This window comes from Onychostruthus taczanowskii, unplaced genomic scaffold, assembly GCF_017590055.1.
Source record: "Onychostruthus taczanowskii isolate IOZ18803 unplaced genomic scaffold, ASM1759005v1 scaffold25, whole genome shotgun sequence".
NCBI lineage: Eukaryota > Metazoa > Chordata > Aves > Passeriformes > Passeridae > Onychostruthus > Onychostruthus taczanowskii.
The window spans coordinates 10,126,725-10,152,353 of record NW_024499796.1 but is presented as its reverse complement, the minus strand read 5'-3'; the positions used below and the strand labels follow the sequence as shown (position 1 = coordinate 10,152,353).

At 55.5% G+C, this 25,629-nt stretch overlaps 1 protein-coding gene across 1 annotated transcript; it reads right to left on the bottom strand.

The window, feature by feature from the left end:
* Positions 1 to 106: 106 nt before the first annotated feature.
* Positions 107 to 19,627, bottom strand: ADGRD2 (adhesion G protein-coupled receptor D2). Its single transcript, XM_041406725.1, has 25 exons — positions 19,580 to 19,627; positions 19,421 to 19,481; positions 18,395 to 18,625; positions 17,599 to 18,252; positions 17,341 to 17,439; positions 16,697 to 16,782; positions 15,919 to 16,200; positions 14,582 to 14,693; positions 13,757 to 13,891; positions 13,356 to 13,479; positions 12,720 to 12,822; positions 12,489 to 12,544; positions 11,327 to 11,453; positions 11,126 to 11,229; positions 10,246 to 10,348; positions 9,881 to 10,034; positions 8,992 to 9,125; positions 8,295 to 8,410; positions 7,264 to 7,384; positions 4,596 to 4,637; positions 4,345 to 4,398; positions 3,881 to 4,022; positions 3,498 to 3,556; positions 1,241 to 1,271; positions 107 to 222 (listed from the first exon to the last, which is right to left on the bottom strand). Exons 1-25 carry the CDS (start codon positions 19,625 to 19,627, stop codon positions 107 to 109), a joined length of 3,294 nt encoding a protein of 1,097 aa, XP_041262659.1.
* Positions 19,628 to 25,629: the final 6,002 nt, after the last annotated feature.

The window sequence follows — 25,629 nt, the reverse complement described above, 5'->3', positions numbered from 1 at the left end:
TATGCAGAAGAAGGTGAGGGTGGGTGGACAGAGCACAAATGCCCGTGGTGGGTGCAGGTCTTGCTGCCTCTGAGACCCCACTCCTGCCCGAAATGCTGCTGCACAGCTACTCCTGGGTGGCACAGTTTGTGCCTTTCTCATGTGCCCAGTGTGGGGAGGAAAGCTGCACTGCTTCTGGGTGGCATCGTCTCGAAAAGAGCCTGAGCATGCCCTGCTTAGACACTTCATGTGGAGCAAAATCAGACACCTGCCAATGCACTAATTGCCTTGGCAAAAGAAAATGTCACAATGCAGAAAAAACATCATCGCTCCATCCCTGGTGTGTCCTCACTGCAGTGTCCACCTGAGGGTCCCCACCCAGAAGCTGCACTGGGGGTACCCAGCAGTGGTTGTTAAAGACAATAAAGTGAAATATGTTGCATTTGTATTCTCAGGAGCTGGGGACTTGCCCAAAGGCAGGCTGGGAAGCTGAGGAGGTAGCAGGGAGCTGCCATCCAACAGAGGCCTGGGGCTTAGGAGGGATTTCTGGATTTAATTCTACCCACCTCCATGGTGACATTGGCCTTTCTACAACCTGAAACAGCAGAAGCTAAATGGCTGCTTTTAAGCTCATAAATCCAGCCCTGTCTGAAAACCCACCTTCCCCAGCTTCCCTTCTTTGGGATCATGGCACTCCCAGCACCCACCAGTGCTTTCTGCCACAGCTGCTGGTTTAAAACAGCCCAGGGCAGAAAGAGCTGCCCCCCCCTGGAAGCTGCCCAGGGCAGAAAGAGCTGCTCCCCCCTGGAAGCTGCCCAGGCCCTGCTACAGAGCAGTGGGGCTGGGGGACAGGCACAGAGCTCAGCACCAGGAACATGCAGGGCCCCCCTGTCCGTGACCCCCAGCTCTGCTGGCACAGCAGACAAGGATAGGCAGCAAGAAAGGTGCAGAGACATGGGGAGAAAGCAGGCAGGTGCCCTGGGATGGGACCTCTGGCTGAGCCACAGTGCTGCCAGGACAGGCAGTGCCCCTGGCAGGGCTGCTGGGGCTCCACAGCCCCCAGCTGTCCCTCCTCTGCTCAGGGGACACAGATTTCCCACAGCCTGGCCAGGACAGCACCCATCAGGGCAGCTTGGAAATAATACTATCCTGAAGGCTGAGCAGAAAGCAGCTGCCCTCTGGGCAGCCCTCCAACACACAAGCACAGGAACCAGCACCAAGAGCAACACAAACTGCAGAACACGATGTAGGAAAACATTACCTGAGCTTTTGAACGCTGTCAGCTCTACGGCCTGAAAGAGGGGAGAGCCTGTGTTAGCAGAGGTATGGGGCTGAGGCTTTGCTGCTGGTGCCCCCACACTCTCCCTGGGGCCAGGCAGGGCTCCCCAGAACCACCCACTGTCCCAGCACTGGGCCACCCGCTGTCCCTCACAGAACCAGAGCCTTCCTCCCTGGCACTGGGCAGAGGGTCCCTGCACACAGCTGCACCTGAGTGGGGAGCTACAGCCTGCTCCTAACACCTGCTCTGGATACCACGGTGGAGACCACAGGAAAAGCCAGGAAAGGATGAGAGAGCCCCTGTGCTGTGGTGGGAAGAGCCCACTCAGTCTGCACCCTGTGCTCAAGGGATGGTTAATGCTCTGGGAGACGTGAGATTCCTACTGCCAGTCCAACAACAGCAAAGATCACCAAACAACACTGAAAAAGCTGAAACACGAAGAACATCTTGTCTGTGTTTGTATCTCCATTCGCTCAGTGTTTTGTCATTTTAAGTGTTTTCAAACGCCTTTAAGTAGCATCTTCTCTTCATCCAAACTATTGTGCAGCTGCCAGTGACATTCTGAATCCGCCGCTCCTCTGGCGAGCACCGTGACTCAGGAGGGAGCAGGGAAAGCAGCCTGGCTTACATAACTGGGGGCATGGCAGCAGCCCCAGCCCCCACACAGCACGGGGCACACCGAGAGGGAACAGGCGTGCCCAGCCCTGTGTGTGCCCAGCCCTCTGTGTGCCCAGCACTGTGTGTGCCCAGCACTGTGTATGCCCAGTGCTCTGTGTGCCCAGCTCTCTGTGTGTGCCCAGCTCTCTGTGTGCTCAGCACTGTGTGCCCAGCACTGTGTGTGCCCAGCTCTCTGTGTGCCCAGCATTGTGTGTGCCCAGCTCTCTGTGTGCCCAGCATTGTGTGTGCCCAGCCCTCTGTGTGTCCAGCCCTGTGTGTGCCCAGCCCTCTGTGTGCCCAGCCCTTTGCCATGCCCAGCTCTGCCATTCCCAGCCCTCTCCCATGCCCAGCCCAGCCCAGTCCTGCCCAGCCCTGTGTCCAGCCCTGTGCCGTGCCCAGCCCTATGCCCAGCCCTGTGTCCAGCCCTCTCCCGTGCCCAGTCCTGTGCCCAGCCCTGTGCCAGCCCTCTCCCGTGCCAGCCCAGCCCTGCCGGCGCTCTCGGCGCCGCCGGCTCTGCCCCGGGAGCTGCGGCAGCACCGACTGCAGGCACCGGCAGCAGCCTCAGCCCTGCAGCACCTGCCCTGGCCAAAAAGGGAACAAGCACATTAAAAATGCAGTGTTTATGCAGCAGAGACACAGCAAAGCCCTCAGTGACCCTCACAGGAGAGAAGCACTCTCCGTCTTTGCCTGCTGAGAAATGCCACGGCCTTGGCATTCAGGGGATCTGCTGCCTCGGGTGCCCCTGCCCAGCTCTCGGTCCTTGGGCTGATCCTGCTGCCCACGTCCTGCACCTGGTGCCAGGAGCTCAGCCCTGACCCTGCTCACACAGCCAGCACCTGGCTGCCTGGGGAAAGCATCCCCTGCCAGTGAGCCCTGCTGCTGCAGCATTAACCACAATATAAATCACGAGAGATGGAAATATGGATTTTACTGAGCGGCTTCAGAACCATATGCCAGCTGTAGAAGTATTATCTATTGGATAAATAAGAGCTGTCTATGTGACATAGGTTTTCAAAGGATAAATATTAGAGAGGGAAAGAGAGATCCTTCAGTGAGAGACTCATGAAAGTAGTGCTGGATTTTATTCTGAGGGAATTACAGCACTTGTATGTCAAGCACACAAGGACTGATGATCATTTCAAAAGCAGGAGATGGAAGTGGGAGCAGAGTAGTCAAATTTAAATTGTTCCCTGCTTTAGGCCAGGCCTGGCTGAGCTCTCCATCCCGATGCAGGCAGCACAGCCCTCCTGGCACAGGTGAGACTGGCCCATGGCACCTGCCCCACCGCCTGATTCAATTTGCTGTCCTTGGGAAAGTCTCCTGCTTGATCCATGCCAACCTCAGCCTGGGCCTGAACTGAGCAGCACCTCGTGTTCCTGCAGGGCCCTGCTCTAAGCACCCTCCTGCTTCCCCTTGTCTCAGGGTGAGCTTTGCCTTGGAATTCCTCTGTTCTGGACCACTCCTCTCCCGTCCTTGCAAAGGTGCCCTGTCCTGTTGTCCCCCCTGCCCAGGCCCAGGCTGTGTCCCTGCAGAGCTGCTGTGCCCAGGGAGGGGTGAAGGAAGAACAGGAGGGGTTACATACCGGTCTCTCGGGTGACATAATGGAGGAAATGCCCATGGGAATCTTGGCTCCAAAATTTCCTACAGGGTGAAGCAGCACAATGAGTTCACAAAGCAGAGAACAGAAATATCCACGCTTTCCTGAGAACTTGGTGCTTTGTGTCCCACACTGAAGCAAAGGACCAAAAGGGTTTTCTGCACCACTGCACCCACAAACTGATGGGAGAATGCAAAACCTTTTTTGCCCAAAACCAAAATCCCTATTTTCAACTGTCACCTTTGCCTCTCCTCCAGAAAATTAATTTTAAGACACTAAGATGGAGTTTTGCCTCAGGAGAATGCAATTCTGCCTAACATGCTGATGAGAGCACCAGCCTGGGCCAACAGCAACAACAATCCTCTTACCTTTGCTGGTGATGTTCTTCACTGGAGGGTCTTTCTGCACAGGGCTTGGCAGGGCAGTCCCAGCTGCAGGACTCAGCTTCCCTGTGTCCCAGGAGGTCGTGTTTCTAGGGCTGGATAAGTAGTTGATGGGATGAGAGCAGTTCTGGAACGACAGGCAAGAGATACAGGACAGTGAAAATTGCAACTGAGCCTTTGCTACACCCAGATCCGACTTCAAAGATGGATTTCATCATCACTGCTTTGGCTCCCACCCCACCCTGGCAGAGCAGGCTGCTGCCTCACAGGGGTAGGCTGTCTTTGGGTCTGTGGTGTCCAACAAGGCAGCAAAAAGGACAGACAAAAATAAAAAAAATCAGATTTCTTTCCATCATCCTCTCCTCAAAGCAGACCCAGAGCACAGCTGGGACCCTCCTCTGGTGGGTGGCTGATGGATGGAGGGGCAGCAGGGATTCCTTCCAACTCACTGTGAACGAGAGGGCTTTCTTCTTGTCCTTCATCCTCTGGATGGCATTCCTCACCTGCAGCAGAGCAAGGACGTGACAGAGGGCCACAGCAGCTCCAGCACAGCTGGAGATGCTCCAGCAAATCATGGAGAAAAGGCAGCCAGGGCTCCAGCAGCACAGTGGGGCTGTGCTGCCTGTTGCAACAGCCAGAGCCCAGCTGCCCCCCGATGCCAGCAGAGCTGCTGTGAGCAGTGGCTGAACCCATCTCTTACCTCGCTGTTGTAGACAGCATAGACCAGGAATATGTACAGGCCCTGGAAGGGAGAGAGCAGGGCACGGGTCAGAGACGTAGGGGCTGGTTTGTGCTGCTCTGCATGGAGCTCAGAGGAGCCCTGGCATGGCTGAGACTGGCACAGAGGGTGGGCACAGCCCAGCCAGGCAGGAAGGGCCTCCCACACTCGAGAGCAGGCTGCTGACAGAGCCTGCTGCCCTCACAGCAGAGAGGAGCAGCGGGCAGTGGCACCTGGGCCACCACGAGCGCTGGGCACAGCTGTGTGAGGGATGTGCCTAGGCCAGCCCTGCCCGGGGGCCACAGCCTGGGGCTAATTACAGCTCCAGCCCGACCATTCTGGCCTTAAGGCAGCCCTATCTGGCCCACCAGATTTATGTTATATCTGTGGGTGTTTCGTTATCGCAGCTAGATAAATCAGCTGCAGCCAGAGATGCAATCCATCTTGTCTCCAGCGAGCCCTGCTCTCATCTGCGAGCTCTTGGCAGGAGCAATGGCAGCAGCCCTGGCACCGTGCCGTGACCTGTCCTTCAGCCAGCAGCGCTGGTCACTCCCCCAGACCAGATTTCTGGCCAGGCTTCCAAGGCAGGTCTTCCTTGAAAGAATCATTCTGGATGAGCGCGGGGAGGGGGGAGGAGAGCGAGGAAGGAGAGGAGGCCCAGCTGCAGCAGGGGGTGGGAGAGGAGATGCAGCTCTGGGGGAGCCCCTGCAGCCCCCTCCCCTTCCACCCTGCCCCACAGCCCCTCGGGCTCCCTCCTGCTGCTCGGTCACTGTCTGGGCTCCTGCCCTGCCTGCCTGCAGGAGGAGTTGGCATGTTTGGTGCCAGCACACACAGAGCAGCCCTGACACAGGCTGGGGCTTCTGCAGAACAACAGAAAAGAGTCAAACAAAAAACAACCCCAGTGAGAGAACAACTGTGCAGGAGCCACACGTGAAGGAACACTCTGGCCTCAAAGGAAATTCCGAGTGATCCGTAGGAAGTAAGCAAAGGGGCTGAAACAGGATGGCTTTCTCTCAACTCTGCAGCTTCTCACCAGCGTTTATTTCTCCTCTGGGGCAATCTGCAGGCTGTTCTGAACTTGGTAATGAAGGGACAGAGGCAAAAGAGTACAGCACAGCCATGTCTGTCCACAGAGCTCGGAGCCTGCAGTTCTCTCCTGCTCAATGACCCAAGCATGGCATGAGGAGACCCAGGGAACCGATGCTGTTCAACCAGCACCAAGACAGGCCTCCTGGCATCCTCCTGCCAGCCTTAACAGCAGAGATGTGGAGAGGCAGCCCTCTCTGGCCTTGGAGCCTCCCACCGGGGCTGGCGGATGTGCGTGAGCAGCTCCCAGCCCTGGAGCAGTGCCAGCCCCGGGACAGCATCCCAGAGCATCCCAGAGGCTGCCAGAGCTGCCAGAGCATCCCAGAGCTGCCACCATCGAATGTGCATAGTGACAGGGCTGGGACTGACCCGGGAGAGCATTCCAGAGCTGCCAGCATCGAGTGTGCATGGTGACAGGGCTGGGATTGACTCAGGAGAACATCCCAGAGCTGCCAGAGCTGCCACCCATCGCATGCACGAGGTGACAGTGAGAGCATCCCAGAGCATCCCAGAGCATCCCAGAGCTGCCACCCATCGCGTGCACGAGGTGACAGGGCCAGGACTGACCCAGGACAGCGGGGCCAGCCCAGCCTGGGAACAGCCAAGCGTGCCAGAGGAACACACAGAGCTGGCCTCTCCCCAGGCACAGTACAGCAGGAGCTAGCTTCTATTGAAACAAGAAAAATGGGAAATAAGGGTGCAAAACTCTCTAATCCCAGTGGTTTGGAGGGCAGTGCCCAGTTGCTCCCTTGGCTTGCATCCCCTGGAGAAGGATTTGTGCTCAAGCATTGGGCAAGAGACCCTGAATAGGCAGTGCCAAGGGCTGGGACAGTGCAGGGAGTGCCCATGGGCACCTCTGGAGAGGCACAGCCTCAGCACCAGGCCTGCCCCTCCCTGCTCCCCCTGCCTGCTGAGAATTCCACCTTCCCCTCAGGAGCGTGCTGGGAGCCGGGTGTGCAGGGCTGTGGGGTGTTCAGTGCTTCTCTAGCTCCATCTACAGCTGCCTTCTCTCAAGGTTTGCAAGGCCTCTGTAGATGCTTTGGATCGCAGGTGGCAAGGACATGTTCCAGGAGCTTTTGTCACCCTGTGTCCCTGGGTTCCAGACATCCCCAGGTCCTGGGAACAGTCCCAGGGCCAGCCCTGTCCTGCAGCAGAAGCTCATTTCCCAGGTGCAAACAGCAGGAGGGATGTCTGCCCCATTTGGCTGCACAGGTACCATTTTAATTACCATTATACCAGCAAATAAAAACTCTAATGAGTTCGGAACTGTTGTTTTGGAACCACACCGGTGTGAGAAAAACTAGCACAAGAAACAAGATCTGAACTGGAAACCTGTGGCACCAGTAGGACACTGCCAGGGACCGGTGCTGAGGGCTGTCAGGTGTGCAAGGTCTCCAGAGCTGATCTTGGAAGGATGAAATGAGTTTCCTCAGACAAAATGGCCCAGGGGCTTGGGAAGGCTGGGCTGGTTCAGAGCTAAAGCACCCAGGCTGCAAGGACAGATGGAGTGCCCTGCAGGCGCCCGCCTGGCGTGGCCCGGGCACCCAGGAGGTGCAGCACTCACCTGGAGGGAGTTCAGCACAATGAACACGTAGGCCCAGACGATGCTGAGGTGCACGAGGAGCCCACAGAGCCAGGTGAGCCCCAGCACGGGCAGCAGCACCAGCACGGGCTTGGCCGTGGCCCTGGTGGGAGAAAGAGCTCAGGGTTACCCAGGCACATTTCAGAGATGAAACACTACCAAGACAGTAGCTGTGGAACAAATTCCTCTGCAAACAAAATAAGACAGGAAAAACCAAATATTTCACCTCCCAGACCCCAGTGTGCCAGCCCTGTTCTCCATTTATCACTGCAAGCTAGCAAGAAGGGAGCTCTTTGACGTCATCAGCCGTGAGAAAACAGCTATTTCCCCCCAATTTCTGCTACAAGGAGGGTTTCTCTATTTGTTTTATTTGCACATGGATGTCACCCTGCCCTCCAGCAATGCCCTATCTTTGTGCTTCTGTAAATTTGGGAAAATTTATTTATGCTACAGGGGAACAATGCGTGTCTAGCAGGGGTATCCGGCGCCAGCTAACAACAATAAAAATTCACAGAGCGTGATAAAGTAATGACTCAGGCAGCAGTTTTTTAGAGGTCTCTCAGTATTGACTGATTACAGAAGTCCCCACTGCCTCTTCCCCTGTGTGTGTAACCCCCACCAGCCTTACTTTCAGCCCACCAAGCCCCAAGCTTGGATTTCTGCAGGCTCTGCCAAGGGTCTCCTGTCCCAGAGGGGTGAGATTCAGGAGTGTGAGTGCAGATGGAGACCAGCAATGGTTCCCTTGGCTGAAGGTGCTGGCTGGGCTTCTCAGCTGGGATTAGAGACTGTCTTTGGGTGAGACACAGCTCCCCTGGGGGAGAGAATCCCTTCTGCCCTGCTGCTCTGACTCTCACAGCTCACTGCCTTTCACTTGGCCAAGCTTCCCTGGCCAGCCCGTGCCAGTGCCTCAGCAGCTTCCCTGGAAAGGATTTCTTCCACGCATCCATCACCACCTCACATACTTCACACCCAGAGCAGCCCCAGCTGGGAGAGCCAGGCCCTTCCCTGCTCACCAGATCTGGGTTCCAATCTGGCTCTCCAGGCTGCAGTTGGGTGTCAGCATCTTGCATCTCCTGCGAGCGCTGGCCACAGTCACCGTCACCACCCGGAGCAGCACCAAGCTGTTCACCTGCCAGGGCACAGCTGCTGGGCTCAGTGACATCCTGCAGCCTCAGCTCCAGAGGGTGACACTCCTCTGCTGGAAGCTAGGGTCAGAACTTGGGGGCAAATGTCACTGCCAGGAAAGCAATGAAATCAAAAGACTTCACAGAGCTATCGGCACATGCATGAAATCTAGGAAACTTATCCCAAAACTGCTCCTACAGAACTTCTTCACTGTTAAATGTCTATTCTGGACCCCGTAAACGTTGGACCTTTTTCTGCTACAGTGTTTTGTACAATGAAATTTCAAGGATGTAGATATTCCTGTATTAAAATCAGACCTTTAGCTAAGGCAATGTCACACACCACGTTCCTAACTGAACAGCCAGCCAAGAACTGGTCAGCAAAATTTTCTTAAAGCACTTCTTCCCCATCAAAAAGCTTTTTTGATTAAAGAGATTTACTTGTGTTGCAGAAGTCTATGCAAAGCAAAACCACACCTTTCCCCTAAAAGCAGCAGGTGCAATGAGCTGCACCCCTGACTCTGCACAGCTTTTGCAGGAGCAGACCCAAGGGACTCCCCCCTTCCCAGCAGGGTTTGGCACTCACAGCCAGGATGAAGAGCACAGGCCCCACGAAGGCCCAGATGACGTTGGTCTGCACGTTCAGCCAGCAGTGGTTGGCTGCCACATACTTGTTAAAGGAAGTTGCAAGGGTCACCCCCACGATAAGGACTGGAAGCCCTGCAGAAAAACCCACAGGTTAAACCCTGGGAAAAGCAGAGATGCCCCACGCAGGGCACTGGGCACCAGACAATTGCTTCAAAACCCCCCTGGCCAGACAGACTTCAGCGTGAGCCCCCACGAGCAACATCAATCCTCTGCAGCTGAAATCTGTCCTGGCTCAACCAGCCAGATTTACAAGCTGTCAGCATCTCTCTCTGAGGTATAAAGCATTCCAAGTCCCGAGTCCTGACCAAAGCAATTTATTCCTCAGATTGCTTTTTTAACAAAATGGACAATCAAAGACATAAACCAATCCAAAATACTTGGAGTGGTTGCCCAGTGTCCAACGAGGTGTGTGCTCCTTGAGCAGCACATCCCTAAAGAGGCTCCTCTTTGACACAAAACTCAGCTTATTCAAATAATTCTGTGTCCCTAAAGGGCTCCCTCTGAATAAAAGGTGCTTAGTGAGGAACACATTTCTATTTAATTACTATCAGACAATGGTGATGCTCTCCAAGAACAAGAACTTACCATAAATCTCCTCCTCATTTTTTTTACTGAACTCCTGGGTTTAGAAATATAACAGAAATGCTGCTCAACTTCTATTTTAAGACTAGCAATTTGACAAACAATTCCAGAGAGCCTCTGCAGGGCACTGGCACCCAGGTCTCAAATTAAATAAAAAAAATTGTGCATCTCTCCTATTAAAACTTTCACTAGGAAAGAAAAAGAATATTTTCCTGAGGACCCAAGGCAGAGGAGTGTGCAGATACCCCAGCCTGTCACGTAGTAGAACTTCATTCTCCTGCCTTCGCTCATGTTGACTGCTACCACTTTGCTCCAGAGGAGAAGCCCCTCCACCAGCATCCACGAGAAGGCTGCCATGAAGAAGAGATGCAGGAAGGCAGTGACCATGAAACACAGCACCTGGAGGGGACAGAAACCACACTGCACAGCTACTTATGTGCATCTCCAAACAGAGAGACAATTCTACCCTAGATGCCAGTTACGGGTAATTAACAAAAGGGTGATTACCCTTTGATTAATTTAAGGGAATTAGCAAATCTGTTCTGTGGCTCTGGCAGAGATGCTGGAGCCTGGCCACGGGGGCTGAGTGGGCCTTTCCTGCTGAGCTCACCTGGCTGGGCTTGGCCAACTCACTGAACATGAGCAGAGCTTCTCCTGCAGCCAGTGCAAGGATCAGGTTCTTGTGCACCGTGGTTCTTTCACTCTTGGGGACGCTGGGGAGGGACAGAGGGAGCCCTGAGCTGCAGCCAGACAGAAGGGTGCACCCCAAAGGACCTCCCTGTCCCCCCGGGCTGTGCAGGCCTGCCTGGGCAACTTGTGGTCTCACTGCACAGATGGCAGTGAGAGGGGCAGGGGACAGCCCTGCTGTGCAAGCTCTCTGTCTGGGGACACTCTTGGGCAGGGGACAGCCCTGCTGTGCAAGCTCTCTGTCTGGGGACACTCTTGGGCAGGGGACAGCCCTGCTGTGCAAGCACTCGGTGTTGGGGACACTCTTGGGCAGGGGACAGCCCTGCTGGGCTAGCACTCAGTGCTGGGGACACTCTTGGGCAGGGGACAGCCCTGCTGGGCTGCAGGGCACAGGCACGGGGGAGAGGTGGAGGCAGCCACTGCCACGCTCACAAGGCAGAGCTCTGTGCTTGCCCAGAGACACAGAAGGGTTGGCAATCAAAGAAATTGTCCTTGCTTCATTTATTTTACAAAAAATTAATTCTAGCAGAGCAGCTTTTATAGTAAACATGGTTAGCAATTGATGAAAGCCTTGCCACGGACACGCAGGTGTGTGCACAGATCAATGAGCATCTCCACAGAAACAACCAGGGCTGAGCCCCCCTCCAGCCAACAGCAACCACTCCCCTCTGCCACGCAGCACAGGGCAGCTCCCTCCTCTTCCCACACACCTGCACCACCCCACGCTGGCAAGGGACACTTTGAGAAAGGCTCTGAAGTAAAATATCAAGTATAAGATAGAGAGAAGGCTGCAAGTCTCTTACCCAACCACCAGGAACAGAATGAAGGTGACTATCAAGGCACAGAAGGAAACTCCACATCCAATAAAAGTCAAAGTCTGCAGTGTGAACTCCTCCTTGGTGGTCCTCTGCTCCAGACATGAAACAAGAAATGCTCAAATCCCTCATGAACCAACCGCAGGAGCTGGCAGTGCCAGCACCCCCCAGGGCCAGGCTGCTCCTCACCTCCATCTCGTACACCTGCAGCAGGATGGCAAAATTGGTGGTGTGGTTGCAAAAACAGGCAGTGGAGTCTGGGAGAGACTTGGCCACAGAACAGCCGGCCGTGGACCACATCCCACCAGCATCTGGGCTAAAAACCAGAGAAAACACACAGAAATTACCTTCCACTTCCACAGAAAGCAAGGGCAGGATGGCAATTTCATTCTCCCAGGAGGAGCAGAGTTTAAAGGAGGAAGATGAAGATATCAGAAACAGGTCTTCCCTTTGGTTCACCCTTTGTCTCAGCAGCTTTGCCTCATCCAGCAGGCACACAATGAAAATACATCTGGTGTCAATGTGAGCACTAAAGAGTGGAGTTCAGCCGTGACAGCTTCAAAGAGAGCCCAGCTATTGCCTGGCTCTGGGAAGAGCTCCCTGCCCAGCCCCTTCACTGAGAGCAGTGCTGGGCTGGCTGTGCCCAGCTCTGCCCACCAGCTCAGCCTGCCACAAAGCCAGCATGGTGCCCCTGGGTCCCCAGGACAGGCCTGTCCCTGCCACCCAGCCACGTTCCCACTGAATTCCCTGGGTAGGACCATGGCTGCAGCTCTGTCCCCACTGCCCCTTGAGCCTCCAGCACCTCAGGAAGGTCAGGATCAGAGTTGCTGGGATCCTTTGGACAATAACCAGCTGTTTCCAAAATCCTTCCCACCTTCCCCTACCCGATCCATGCCTGCTACAAGTCTGGGACTCTAGGGAGGATTTTTTCACTTGAATGACTTAATAACCAATCTATAATATATCACAGCCTCGGTGTTCTCACCACAGTGACATTCAGCAAAAACACATCCCAGTGCCAGGCAGGATTTACGAGGCTGGGAGCCCTGCATGTCTTTGGGGCGTGTATCTTGGCTGACTCTTCTTTGTCACAGGCAGCAACCATAATTAACCAGGGCTTTCCATTTGAGTTGTATATACCTCATTAAAGGTCACTTGCTTGTGAGTGACTTCTCCAAAGGAAATCTTCCCAGGAAAGCATTCTGCTCCAGCAGACAGGGGATGTCAGCATGCAAAGGAGGCAAAAAATTCCACATCTCTACCCTTACCATTACATTTATATTGAGATGTTTCGTTTTCCAGTGGAAACAAAAAGCTCATAAATGTGGGGACCTGAACTGAAACAAGGCACCTGAGGCTGAAGTTCCAGAAGGCACAGACGGGCCCCACCAGAGTATCGGGCAGGTCCTGCAGGCAGAGAGGGGAGACAAGAGGTGACACAGGCACACACGGCCGGACACGAGGGGCATGTCACCGCCCTGGCTGTGACGGGGTCTGTCAGCAGGGCAAACAGGAGTCAGGGGGCAGGGACAGCCCGGATCCCCGGGGGGCTGGGGACAGCCGGGGCACAGCCCCGCCGTACCTGGGCGCGGTGCTGCAGGCGGTAGCGCACGGACGTGCTGATCTCCTGCTGGCCGCTGAGCAGGGTGCACGAGATGACCGCTGTGCCCACCGCTGTGCCCACCGCGGTGCCCACCGCTGTGCCCACCGCTGTGCCCACCGCGGTGCCCGGGGACCTGCGGGCAAGGACGCGGCTCACGGGCACGGCAAGCACGGGACGCGCTCGGAAAACGGGATCTGCCGGTGCGCGGAACGGCCGCGGAGATGCACGGGGCAGGACGGGCCGTGGGGTACCCGGCACGGCCCCAGCGCTGCCCGGCACTGCGGGAGCATCCCCGGGAGCGGGATGCGCGGGCGGCCATCCCCACCTAGCGTTCGGAGCTCCGGGAGCGCCGCCAGCCCGGCCCCGCCGCAGAGCCAGCATCCCCGGGGACACCTTCTGAGCGGGCACGGGCCACCCTGCCCCTGTGGCTCTGTGCCACCCGCGGGACACAGGGGCACGCAGGGCACCCCGCGGGGCACCTCAGCGCACAGGCAGTGCGAGGGCTGCGATGGATGGGGAGGAAGGTGACCCCGAAATCGAGGCACCGGCTCAATGCAGATTTGAAAACGAGCTCTTCTGAGGGCAGCCCTGGGGTGCGGGGGGCTCTGTTTCACTCACTTCTGTCCCCCTCCGGGGGCAGCCAGCTCCTGGGACACCGCGCTGGCGCCGCTGCCGGACAGGCAGCGCTGCAGGGAGCCGTAGCCAAACCACATGTTCTTCACTGTGACCCTGTGGAGACCTGCAGGGACACAGCACGGGGACAGGGACGGAGCACAGGGCAGCGCTGGACACCGCTGCCCTCCTCTGGGGGAGATGAGGGAGTCCAGAACACCCTCGGCTCCGAGCTGAGCCTCTAGAGGGGCTGCACAGACCCTCTCCCCCACGGCCCAGCTCCCTTTGCCAAGGGCATCCCCTCCCCACGCTTCTCCAGACCTCACGTGGCCAAGGTAAGGAGTTTGTGCCACTAAGGAGAGCCATGCAGAGGTACCAGGGGAAGCTCAGGTGTGGTCACTAACCTCTGGATTTCAGCCTTTGCATTTCTTCCACAGGAACTTCGATGAGGTCGTGCCTGCCTTTCTCAGGGGTCTGGACCACGTATGCCTGCCCACTGAGCTCCTGCTCGCTCAGCTCCAGCTCCCTCACCTCCATCCCTGAGCACAGGTAAAATCAGGTGCTGAGCCAGGGTTCAGCCTTCCTCCAGAGCTGCTGCTGCAGCAAAGTACCACAAGGACACTGTGATCCCAGCCAAGACCAGCCAGGACCCGCAGCAGCAGCAGCAGGCAGGACCCCTTCTGTGCAAACCCAGGGCATCTGGGCTCTGCTTCCCCCAGGCCCAAAGGTTTCCTACAATCCACAGCCTGAGAGGAGCCCTCACACTGTGACTCTGCACAGAGGAAAGGGGGAGCAGGCTGCAGGGCTGGCAAGAGGTGAGCCGGAGGAGGAGAGGAGCCAGGCGTGGATTTGGGCTGGGAACCAGACAGGGTGACTGGTCTGGGTCTTGGTGAGATGCCCTCCAGTGCCACTCACCAATATTCCCGTGCTGGATCGTGATCTTTGTCCTCTCTGTGGTCAGCAGTGGGACCAAGAGTGACACCATCCTGTCACAGAGCTCAACCACAGCCATGGGCCCCCTGATAACCTGCAAAAACAGAGAGAGTGATGGAAATCAGCACCTGCACCCTCAGCACTCCCTTCCCACAGCTCACAAGAGTGTCCTTAAATGTTTGGGGGCTGGCAAGAGGTGAGCCGGAGGAGGAGAGGAGCCAGGCGTGGATTTGGGCTGGGAACCAGACAGGGTGACTGGTCTGGGTCTTGGTGAGATGCCCTCCAGTGCCACTCACCAATATTCCCGTGCTGGATCGTGATCTTTGTCCTCTCTGTGGTCAGCAGTGGAACCAAGAGTGACACCATCCTGTCACAGAGCTCAACCACAGCCATGGGCCCCCTGATAACCTGCAAAAACAGAGAGAGTGATGGAAATCAGCACCTGCACCCTCAGCCCTCCCTTCCCACAGGTCACAAGATTTTCCTTCAATGTTTGGTGCTTGGCAAAAAAAAAAAAAAAAAAAGAGAGAGAGAAGCTGAGACTCAAGGCTTTGGCTTTGCTTTTCCTTGATTTCTTTACTGAAGGATGTTCCCAGTTCCTTCAGCAAGGAGACAGGTCTGGCAATGAGGGAAACTTGCTGTTCTGCATAAAAAGCCATTAAAACAGCATGGAAACAAATAAGTAAATGAGCTTCTGGAAAGAAAGACCTTTAGACTTGAGTCCTGATTTTCACCAAGCTGTAGAACAACCATCTGCTCTTCCTGGAAAAGGTTTCACCCAGAAATAGACTCTGCAGCTGAGGGCAGCAGAAGAGTGGCCCCGTTGCTCGAGGTCCTGCTGTGCTGGATGCACAAGTGCCACCCTGCAGTGCACAGTCCCACCCTTCTCCCTCAGAGGTTTTCAGCTGCACTGGGCCAAGCTGGGCCTGTGCCACTCTTGGGAAGCTGGGAGTGGCTGTGGCCATGGAGACCTGGGCAGCTGTGAGCACTGAGCTCTGAACTGCCCAGCATCCTGTAATCATCTCTGGATCTCCCTGGCTTGGTTCCTGGGGCACAGGCCAGACACTGTCACACATTTTCAGAGGCAGGTGGAGAGTGCAGACCTTGCACCAGGCACAAAAAACACACCTGAGCATGGAGAAAAACCTCACGGGGGTGGGATGATGGGAATCCCTTATGCAAAGCCTGTTTGGAGCAGTGAGGGGGCTGATGACAAACAGCCCATCTACAGAAAACACAGCACACTGCAAGGGAAGGGCATGTCCCTGCCAGACAGCAGGATGTGGGAGCAAGGAAACAGCCCCAGGAATCTGCAAACTGCCAATCCAGACTGGCAAAGTGGAGAACTCGAGGAGAGCTGAGTTAACCACCTGAGGGGTTTGCAAGGGAGGCACCACTAGCACTGCCCTTGTGCCTAGAGAACTTGGCTGCACCTCCCTGCAGTGAGGCACCAGGAAAGCAGCTGGCCCTGCTCTGAGCTGCTGAAGAGGCTCCATGCCGTGCTTGCAGCATTTTTCCATGCTTCAGCATTGCCTCAAGGGCCACAGGTGGCCGTGCAAGGACAGCACAGCCAGCCTGGGCTGGTGCAGCAGCCAAGGTGAGCACACAGCAGTCACAATGGTGACACCATTACCTGGCTGATCAGTGACCATGTCCCAGTGTTCTGCTCTTCCAGAATTAACTCAGTTACTTCCATGTAATACTGGCCCAACTGCTCCAACATCTCCAGCTCATCTCCCTCCTGGATTTCCAAATCTGACACTTGCTTTAGTAATTGAAGGACTGCAAGGAGGTCAGATGGCTCAAGCACGGGCACTTCTCCTTCTCTCAGAACAGTTGCCAAGATATCAAGAGCATCAAGAGCCACAGAGAGGTTCATGTCTTGCACACCACTCGTGAAGATGCTGTCAGGAATCTGTCATGGAAAAGATGGTTTAGTCCAGTGCAGAGCCCTGACTCTCCCTGCTGCTCAGCTGTGCCTTGGCAATGCCCTGCTTGCCCCTGCTGCCATCAGGACCTGTCTGGCCAACCAGGAATATCCTGGGGGAAAGGATCTCTTGTCCAGACTCCCATCCTCAGTGAGATGAGTCAATCTGAAGCAACTTTACTTGTTTGATCACAGCAGAAGTTACAGCTGTGCTGGTCACAATCTCCAGCTGGCCAACCAGGAATATCCTGGGGGAAAGGATCTCTTGTCCAGACTCCCATCCTCAGTGAGATTAGTCAATCTGAAGCAACTTTACTTGTTTGATCACAGCAGAAGTCACAATCTCCGACAGCATCTCAGGAAAGATCCCAGGCAGAACTGCTGACAAATCGACCTCAAACAGCTCTAGGTGCCAGCATGCCCACCCCAGCAGCTCCTGCCTGCTGCAGGTGCCAGCTGCCACTGCTGGGGCTGCAGGACTCACCACTGTCCTCACTGCAAGGGTGTTCACACGGCTGGCAAGCGAGTGGCTGGACTCCAGCTGAGCTCTTTTCAGTTGCCAGTATGCATCTGGGGACAAAGCAGAACCAGAACCCCTGCTGAGGTGTCCAGCAGCGTGGTTAACACATGCCACGTTCAAAGCCTGGGCAGGGGTCCTCAGATGGTGGCTGAGTCTGAGGACAGGCAGGACTAGGAGACTTCACAGCTGTATTTTATTTTTAGCACCAGATCCCATCTGGAGAGACAGTTTCACACTCCTTTTCTGCCTCTCCCCATGCTCTCCTGGCCAAGGAGTCTGGGAATGCCTGGATTGGGAGCACTCACAGCCCTGCAGCCTTTTCTGCCTCTCCCCGTGCTCCCCTGGCCAAGGAGTCTGGGAATGCCTGGGTTGGGCACTCACAGCCCTGCAGACAGAAGCCATGGAGGGGGTACCAGCACTCCCAGCCCAGCTGGGGAACAGCCAAACCCCCTGGCAGAGTGCAGGCAGCTGCAGCAAAGTGCCAGCCCCTGAGGGTTTTGCATGTGACCCCTTCAGAGCAGGGGCCTCCCCATCCCTGGCCACCAGCCCAGGACCTCTAGGAGTGTGCCTGGTGGCAGCAAGGCAGGAATAAGCAACAGATGCTGTACCCTTGCTGTAGTGACAGATGAAAGGCAAAGTCTGCAAACAAGATGCATAACTGAATCCACTGCTGCCAACTTCCAAAACTCTGCATTCCTCCACGGGCCCTGTGGAAACACAGGCAGACAGAAGGGTGTCCCAGGGACACGCCATCCCAGCAGGTATCACCTTTCCTGCAGCAACCCACAGGCCCTGGCACAGCAAACGCTGTGGGCTGTGCCTTCAGAGCCAGGATAGCAGCCACTGTAGAGGATACTGAGACTTACCTGGGCAAAGAAGCTGCGTGGCCACTGCCTGAACAGTGCTCTCCACCTCCAGGGCATTTGAGCTCCACCCAAAAACCAGGTCTTGCTCCACCACCGAGCAGGAGCGAACCTTCTCGATGTGCTCGGTGCTGAGGACTCTCTGCCAGATGTGCAGGTCAGTGATGTTCCCACTGAAGGACTCCTTTGCCCTGAAGGTGCCCCCCAGGGAATCTTGGTCCTGCCCAATGATGAAGGTGCCCTGGCCAGAGATGGGCTGGGGGGCAGAGGGTCCCACAGAACACAAACCGCTGGCTGCTGCCCTCCTTTTGCCGTCGGCGTAGATGGCCCAGGTGCCGTTCTGCTGCCGCCAGGTGACACAGAAGTGATGCCACCGCCCGTCAGCACGGAACACAGGCAGGTAAGGGGAGTGGTGCCCGTGGACGATGAGAGCAAAGCGAACAAAGCCTTCCTCATCCGCAAAGCCACGGAGCTGGAACTCGTTCATGAAGGCAGGCACGGCGTACGAGAAGATGGTGGCCACCTCCTGCGTCCTGGTGTCCCACTGCAGGTGGGCACAGGCTGTGACAGCAGGCAGTGCCGGGAACTCAGAGAGCACCTTCACATATTTTGTGTCTGTTTTGTCTCTGAATACCAGGACTGGCACAGTGTGGCCACCTAGGAGGAGGAATTTCAGTCAGCAGCAAGGAAGAAGCGTAGGCCAATAATGTGAGAATAAAAAAACACAAGGGACAACTTCTCCAGTCATATTTTTCAGTATGAAAACATCTCTAAATAGCCCATGCCCACTTATACTCACGTCTCCTCTTTGTTTTGTGCAGGACACTGTCCCTTTCCTTTAGCCAGACAGAGCCTCTGATGTGGTGGGACTGCAGCAGTCTGCTGAAGGAGCCTTGCTCACTGTCCTGGGGCTCAAAGAGCAGCTGAGCAAAGTGCTGCTCGCAGTACCTGTCAGCTTGCCACCAGTCCAGAGCAGTGGCCACGTATTCATACGTGTGTCTCTGGGTCTCGATTGTGACAGGAGCAAAACCTGGAGAGGGACACACACAGCCTGGGGGAACAGAAAGCCTCTCCAGCCCACTGTTAAAAACACTGCCTCGTGCACCTTGCAGGAGCTGCTGGCAGGAGCTCCTGTCCCCATGCAGCCCCTGGGCACAGCAGGACAGAGCTCAGACCATACAGACTGAGCTGAGGGGTGCCTGTGGCTGCTCTCTGGCCCAGGGCTGGAGCTGGCCACACTCCTGTGGGACACACACACCCTGCTAAGCTCAGCACAAAGGAAAAGCTCACTCTGCTATGCCCAGGGATGGCCTCAGAAGAGCTTGTTCAAAGCAGTTGTGCAAAAAAAGCAACTTTACTTGCTTTATCCCCAAAAAGCTCATCCCAGTATCTGCACTTGCAGATGCAATTTTCAGGCACAAAATAATCTGTTTGCATTGAGATGCAGTGGGGCACAGAGCAGCAGCTGAGCAAACAGCCCTGCAAATACCAGCTCTGCAAACAGCATTTTAGGCACAAAACAGGGTAACAGAAAAAGTTTCTTTACCTTTGTTTGCACCACCAGACACCTTTTGATTCTCTGTGCTGGATATGGCTTGTAAAACACAGAGAGAGTGCTGACAAAAACACTAACCTGTGGAAGTCTGGTTCTTAGCAAGGGCTGCAAAGGCAAGGAGACTCCTGGACAGAGCGACCTGGTGGAAAGAATGTGTTGTAACATTCAGAGAAACATTATCTCAAATTCCCAATAAAAAAAATGAATAAAATAAAAATGAATTAAAAAAAAAAAATAAAACACAGAGAGAGTGCTGACAAAAACACTAACCTGTGGAAGTCTGGTTCTTAGCAAGGGCTGCAAAGGCAAGGAGACTCCTGGACAGAGCGACCTGGTGGAGAGGATGTGTTGTAACATTCAGAGAAACATTAATATTATCTCAAATACCCAGAATAAAAAAAAAAAAAAATTAAAAATGGTAATACTCACCAGAAAGCTGAAGAAGCAAGAATGAGGTCTCAAATCTCTCCTAAACATGCTGACCAGCTGGAAAGATTCCACTCTTTGCTAGAATAAATAAAGTATTACTGGAGATGCTTCATGGAGACAGAAGCATTTGGCAGAAATGGCATCGCCTGACAATGCTGCTTTCCTCAGAAAGTCTCGAAACAAAAAGGAGAAAATTACTCCCTCTGAAATACCTGTCCTGAATAGTATCTTATCCAAAGAATTCCCAGATCTTCTTGAAGACCTTAAGGTCTCAGTTTAACATTGGTTTGCAGGATACAAAATAATTAAGGATAAAACATAGAGATGTGCAATATTAAGGAACAGGCAAGATCGCAGAGCCTCTTCATCCGCATTAACTAAATAAAAAAGCCACCATAAATGGAATCATTAAACTGTTGCATCACTGACAGCTTTTCTCGTTGCCTTTAAGACCTGCAGGACCAGAGCACCAGAGCAGAGCCCGCAGAGCAGCAAACCCAGCCTCTGTGAGCCCAAACACAGAGCCCAGCACCACGGAGCCATCCCGGGGAGCTGCCAGGCTCAGGGCTCGGCAGCGATCCCCCACCTCCCCACCTCTGCCCCACGGGAGGAAACGCTGAGTGCAGACAGTAAAAAGCCCAGTAAAATCATCGACGAGGGCACGTAAAGACACAAGATGGGAACTGGCAACGCCAATGCAAACAAGCGCTAAAGCTGTGGGCACGGGCTCCGCCGGCTGGCAGCGATCTCTGCTCCCGCGGGCGCTCCCGGGGCCGCTGTAAAAGCACTTTTAAGCACTTTGCTGCTAAGGGACTTCGGAGATCCGCTCTGCAGCCCGGGCCCTGCGCTCACAGCCTTCCAAAGTTCAGCGGAGGCTTTGGAAACACCCAACAGAGCTCTTGGCCCCCCCAGGGAAAAGTATAAATCCGATGGGTGAGAGGGAGCCCCGGCACCGCCGGTCCCCCCTGCTCAGCCCGCACCCGCAGCCTCAGGGGTCCGCTGCTCCCAGAGGGCCCTGGAGACGTGCGGAGGAAACTGGAACGCGGTTTGGGCAGGACAAACGGGCAGTGAGGGGTGCCCGGTGACCCAGCTGGGAGAGCCCAGCGTCCCTGTGGGGCGAGCGCAGTGACCCAGGGGCACCCCGGGGCTCGGGCACCCCTGGGAGCCCGGGCAGGGCCACGGCGGGACGGGCGCGACAGCCCGGCGGGGCGGGGTGTCCGGGGAGCGAGAACGGGAACGGCGGGGGCCCGCTCCGCTCTGTGGGACCGCGGCTCCGCACCCGCTCCGCATCCCGCTCAGCATCCCACTCAACATCCCGCTCCGCATCCTGCTCAGCAACCCGCTCAGCATCCCGCTCCTCATCCCGCTCCTCATCCCGCTCCGCATCCCGCTCAGCATCCCGCTCAGCATCCCGCTCAGCATCCCGCTCCTCATCCCGCTCCTCATCCCGCTCCGCATCCCGCTCCTCATCCCGCTCCGCATCCCGCTCCTCATCCCGCTCAGCATCCCGCTCCTCATCCCGCTCCGCATCCTGCTCCGCATTCCGCTCCACATCCCGCTCATCATTCCGCTCCTCATCCCGCTCCGCATCCCGCTAAGCATCCCGCTCCGCATCCCGCTCCGCATATCTCCCAGCACTCCACACCCCGCTCCGCGTCCCGCTTCTCACAGCATTCCGCACCCGGCTCCGCGCATCTCCCCGCTCCCCGCACCTCGCACCCCGCTCCGCACATCTCCCCGCACCTCGCACCCCGCACCCCACTCCGCACAGCCCCCCTCACCCGGCACATCGCTCCCCGCTCCGCACCCGCTGGGCATCCAGCTCCGCACATCTCCCCGCACCTCGCACCCCGCACCCCACTCCGCACAGCCCCCCTCACCCGGCACATCGCTCCCCGCTCCCCGCTCCCCGCCGCTCGCAGCCCCGCCGGGCTCCGCGCACCGCAGGTGCCGCCGCTCCCCGCCCCGGGCCCGCTGGCAGCGGGACGGCCACTCCGAGTCCCCGGGCGCTGCTGGGTGCCCGCACCCCACTGCCCACGTCCTCACCCCACAGCGCAGCCCGGGCGCCCCTCCTGCCCGCCCCACGGCCGGCAGCAAAGCACTCACGACCCTCCCTGCTCCGCTGTGCCAGCACCACTGGGATCTTCTTCCCTGGCAGGCACTGCTCCATAGAAGTGTCCAATAAACCTTCCCAGAAAATCTGGCGCACGATCATGGCAAAGAAGTGACCAGGGATCCTCACAGCAGAAAGAGCCCAAAAGGGCCCAGGGGTGCAGGTGAAGAGAGACGGGTCTGGAGATGTCCCGTGGGCTCCGGGGCGATGTCCTGGCCCAGCAGCTTCAGCGTTCCGGCGTTCCCTCACTCCGGAGCCTGCAGCTGCCCCTGGGAGAATGCCAAGGCTGCAGGGTCAGGTCACCCCCATGGCCGTGGCACTGCCCACCTCGCCAGCCAGAGCTGCTCCTTCGCTTGATGCCCACCCACTCTTGCTACAGCAACAGGCACACACAGCTCCCACTCCTCCCGTCCCGGGAAATGCTTGGATCACACCATGGATTCACCAGCAACTGCCTTTTGTTCTTCAGGGTCTTCGCCTGGGAATGAAGGCGATTTTCCCATCCCAACGCCTCTGCTCCTGGCAATAAATCTGCCACAGAAGAATGGGCCTTGGAGGCAGCTGCTCTGGTGCTTAGGTGCCAGCTGGGAAATGGCCTGGCACTCCTGGCAGCGTGGCACGGAGCGCCAGGGGCCTGCCAACAGCATGGCAGCCCTGCAGAAGGCTCTGCTGCCCACCGTGGCTCGGCCAAAACTGGGTCCTGCTTCCCTTGGTAACGGAGGGAGCGAAGGGCACGAGGCAGAGCCCAACTTTGCACCAAAGATCTTCAGAGGGAAACTGCAAAATGATTTGAAATTTAGGGCTGGGTTAGGTTTAATGAGAGTTAGAGTTTCCCAGCAGACAGCAAAACTGCGGTCTTTGTGCCTGTGTCTTAGAGAGAATGAATCACCTTTTGTAAGGGCACAAAGTACAGTTTTCTGGTAGTATTAGAAAAGGGATCAAGCCCTCAGCCTCACTCTTCTGTGTTTATTCAAATAAACCTTCCCCTGTGCACATGCAGAGAGGTGAAGGGAAGTTTGCTGTGATCACTGAATGCCACCCAGGTTTCCAACCTCACCTACACCAGTTACCTGGATTTAAACATAAACTCATTTCCATAAGTGTACACTGGACTTTCAAATAAGGCTTGATGCTTTGGCTGGCATCAAGGATGGCTCTAGAGACCCTGGCAAGAAAGCATCACTGGCATTTCAAAGGAAAGGTCACAGCCAGCAAGTGGAAACCAACAGTTGGCATCTCACTGTGCTTCACCTAAAATCACACTGAGAAGGCCCCGGAGAGCACAGCCCAGGAAGTGTGGTTCCTTTGGACCTCCTGGCTCTCCAGACCATTTCTAAGCATTCATGGGCACTGCCAGCTGTTTGCTCCTTGCCATGGATGGCTGCCATCAGTGCTGGCAGTTCCTCACTGTATCAGCACTAATTCCCACAAAGCCAGTCAGCTCTTTCCTTAGGGCAACTGCAGTTTCTGGAATCACCTTCATTCATCCATCTTAACACAAATCAGCAATGACAGAGTTCCCAGAGTCAAGAGGTGTCTGTCCAGCACATGAAGACCTTGGCAAGCAGACATACGACCTTGGGATGGTTGGATGGCAGAATCCCAAAGCACTTTTAATGCTGGTAAATCTCTCTAACAAGCAGCTGAGCAAAGGGCAAGTCGTTTTGTGCCATTTGGGTGATGCTGTCACTCTGGGTTAGCTTGGTTTGGAAGAGGTTGCAGTTCTGTTTACATTCAGTCAATTTAAAAAATCAGCTCAGGTGCATTTTAAGGAACCTTTCCTTAGCAGTGAGTGAACCCTGAGCTGCCACCCTCAAGGCACATTTTTCACACAACCCTTCCCAGCACATGGGCGAGCAACATGTTAATCTTTATAAATCAAATATTTGCCAAATGGAGTAGAAGCCATGTGTCTGAGCAAGATGCACTGAGAAATGGAGCAAAGCACGGAGCGTGTCAGAGATCACTCAGTCATGTGCAAGTCTGTCCCTTGCAGAGCTATCCTTTAAAACATTCTCCTGGCCCAGCTGCACATATTATTCTCCTCCAGTCTTTTTTGTCCTGCTGTTTACTGCTCAGAACTGACACTCTCTAACCCAACTCAACATTAGAGTCACCCAAACTTTCATCAGAATCAGTTTTGACCCAAGGCAGGGTTTCCCAAGGGCTGACTCAGGAGGCACCAGTAGAAGAAGTGCAGCTTTACCCCCCTCCCCAGCACTGGGGCTGTGTAAGTGTGTCACACCACTGCCATATCACAATTATTTTACCCTTTCACACATCTGAGTGTCTCACAGGCTGCTGCTGGCTTGTGCTGCTGCGGGTTCTCCATGCCAGCTCTCCCAGAAGAAGATCCATCAGCACTCAGGAGGCAATTAACCCTGCCCTGCAGTGCTCAGGTCATGGCACAGCTCCAGGGGCTCCCAGGGAGCCCTCAGGGCAGCACATCCCATCTCTGCCACCCCAGCAAGCTCATACACACCACCACCCTCACACGGATCAGGCTGGCAGAAGCAGCAGTGCCTGGACAAACCCAGACAAGTGTCCCAGCCCCTGTGGACAAAGGCACAGGGCCAGCACCTGACCCCACACTGCCCTTGCCTAGCAAACAGCTCTGTGCCTGCACAGCCTGGCCCTGCAGCAGCCATCAAGTGCACTTTGGGCTTGGGCTGGCAGGTGCCATCTCCCATCCACAGCTCAGCAGGGCAGGGACAGGCAGGACACGTGCCCCAGCTATTCTTCAGGTATGCAAACAAGTTTATTCCTCACCCTGCATGCTGGAGGTCTGCCCTGATGTGATTTTATGGCCAGACACCTGCATCTTTTGCAATGCCATTATTTGTCTATTTCTCTTAGTTTCCTCTCCCCTTCTCCTTTCATGTCTGTCACATCAGGGTTGCCCAAACTTCCTGATGCTACAGGATTCCCATCAAGAGCCTGGTAGGTGATGGATATGTCCCCAGGAAGCTGAGGGGAGAGGGCACAAGATCACAGACAGAGCAAAACCTCCCCAAGGGGACAGAGTGACCCAGGGAGGTCTCAAGAGCCTGCCTGTACCAACCACCTCCTGGCACAGAAAATGTACAGCTCTATGCAGTCCTAAGTTACATCCTGGGGGGATGGAGCTGATAGCAAGGAAAAGATTTTCCTAATTTTCCTCCAGCGTTTCTGTGTGTTGGAAGAGCACCTGCACCAGGAGAAAAAAAAAATGTTTGAGACCTGCAGACCAAATAAGTTCCTTTCTAACAGCTGCTCCCCTCCAGGCTCAGGACAAGCAGCCACTGGCACTTGTGTCACTGCACTGCTGCTGCACTGCTCCCAGGGCCTTCGTAGGGCCAGTCATTTGGGAGACCTTTAAACACCCAGAGTGCAAGCTATGGAGTCCCCAGGCATGGAACTTGCATTAGTTAGGTAAAAAATCTTGTCTGTGGAGGCTGCTGCTTCGTCCTGGTCCTGGCTGAGCAATGCAGAGCTCCCAGAACTCTGCAGCCCTTGAGTGCAGAGCCTCACTTGCTTTAATTTCCTGTGATACACTGACAGCTACAAGACATCTCAGCTGAGAAGAAAGTTTCCTCTACACCTCCAGACTCACATTTCTAATACAAAGAATCCTGTTCCAGGGCTATTTTCCTTTCTAACTTGTTTGCAGAGTTAGATTTAACCAGGGTTTTATTTTCTTGTTTTTGCTTCTTAAACGCCCCCAAGTCTCAGCGAGGTTTGTTTCAGCAATCTCATGTGGACATGCCAGCCTTAATCTCACTCTTCCAGGCCCTTCTCATTGTCTGGGATGAAAGCCCAACACAGAGCCTCCCCGTTAATTGCCAGCTTTCTGTTTCCCAGTGGCAGGTGTATTGTCTGGAGGAACAGACCCAATTGTGTCCCTGCGCAGTGGGACATCAGCTGCTGATATTACAGAGCCTTTCAGGGAGCTTGGGCA

Excerpts from the sequence above, each read along its gene's own strand:
- ADGRD2 (XM_041406725.1), bottom strand. The coding sequence starts at position 19,627 with ATGTTTAGGAGAGATTTGAGACCTCATTCTTGCTTCTTCAGCTTTCTG. Across the intron at positions 12,545-12,719 it reads GCCTGCAGCACCGCGCCCAG|GACCTGCCCGATACTCTGGT; the intron begins GTACGGCGGGGC and ends CTCTGCCTGCAG. Across the intron at positions 11,230-11,326 it reads TGCAGGTGTACGAGATGGAG|AGGACCACCAAGGAGGAGTT; the intron begins GTGAGGAGCAGC and ends TGTCTGGAGCAG.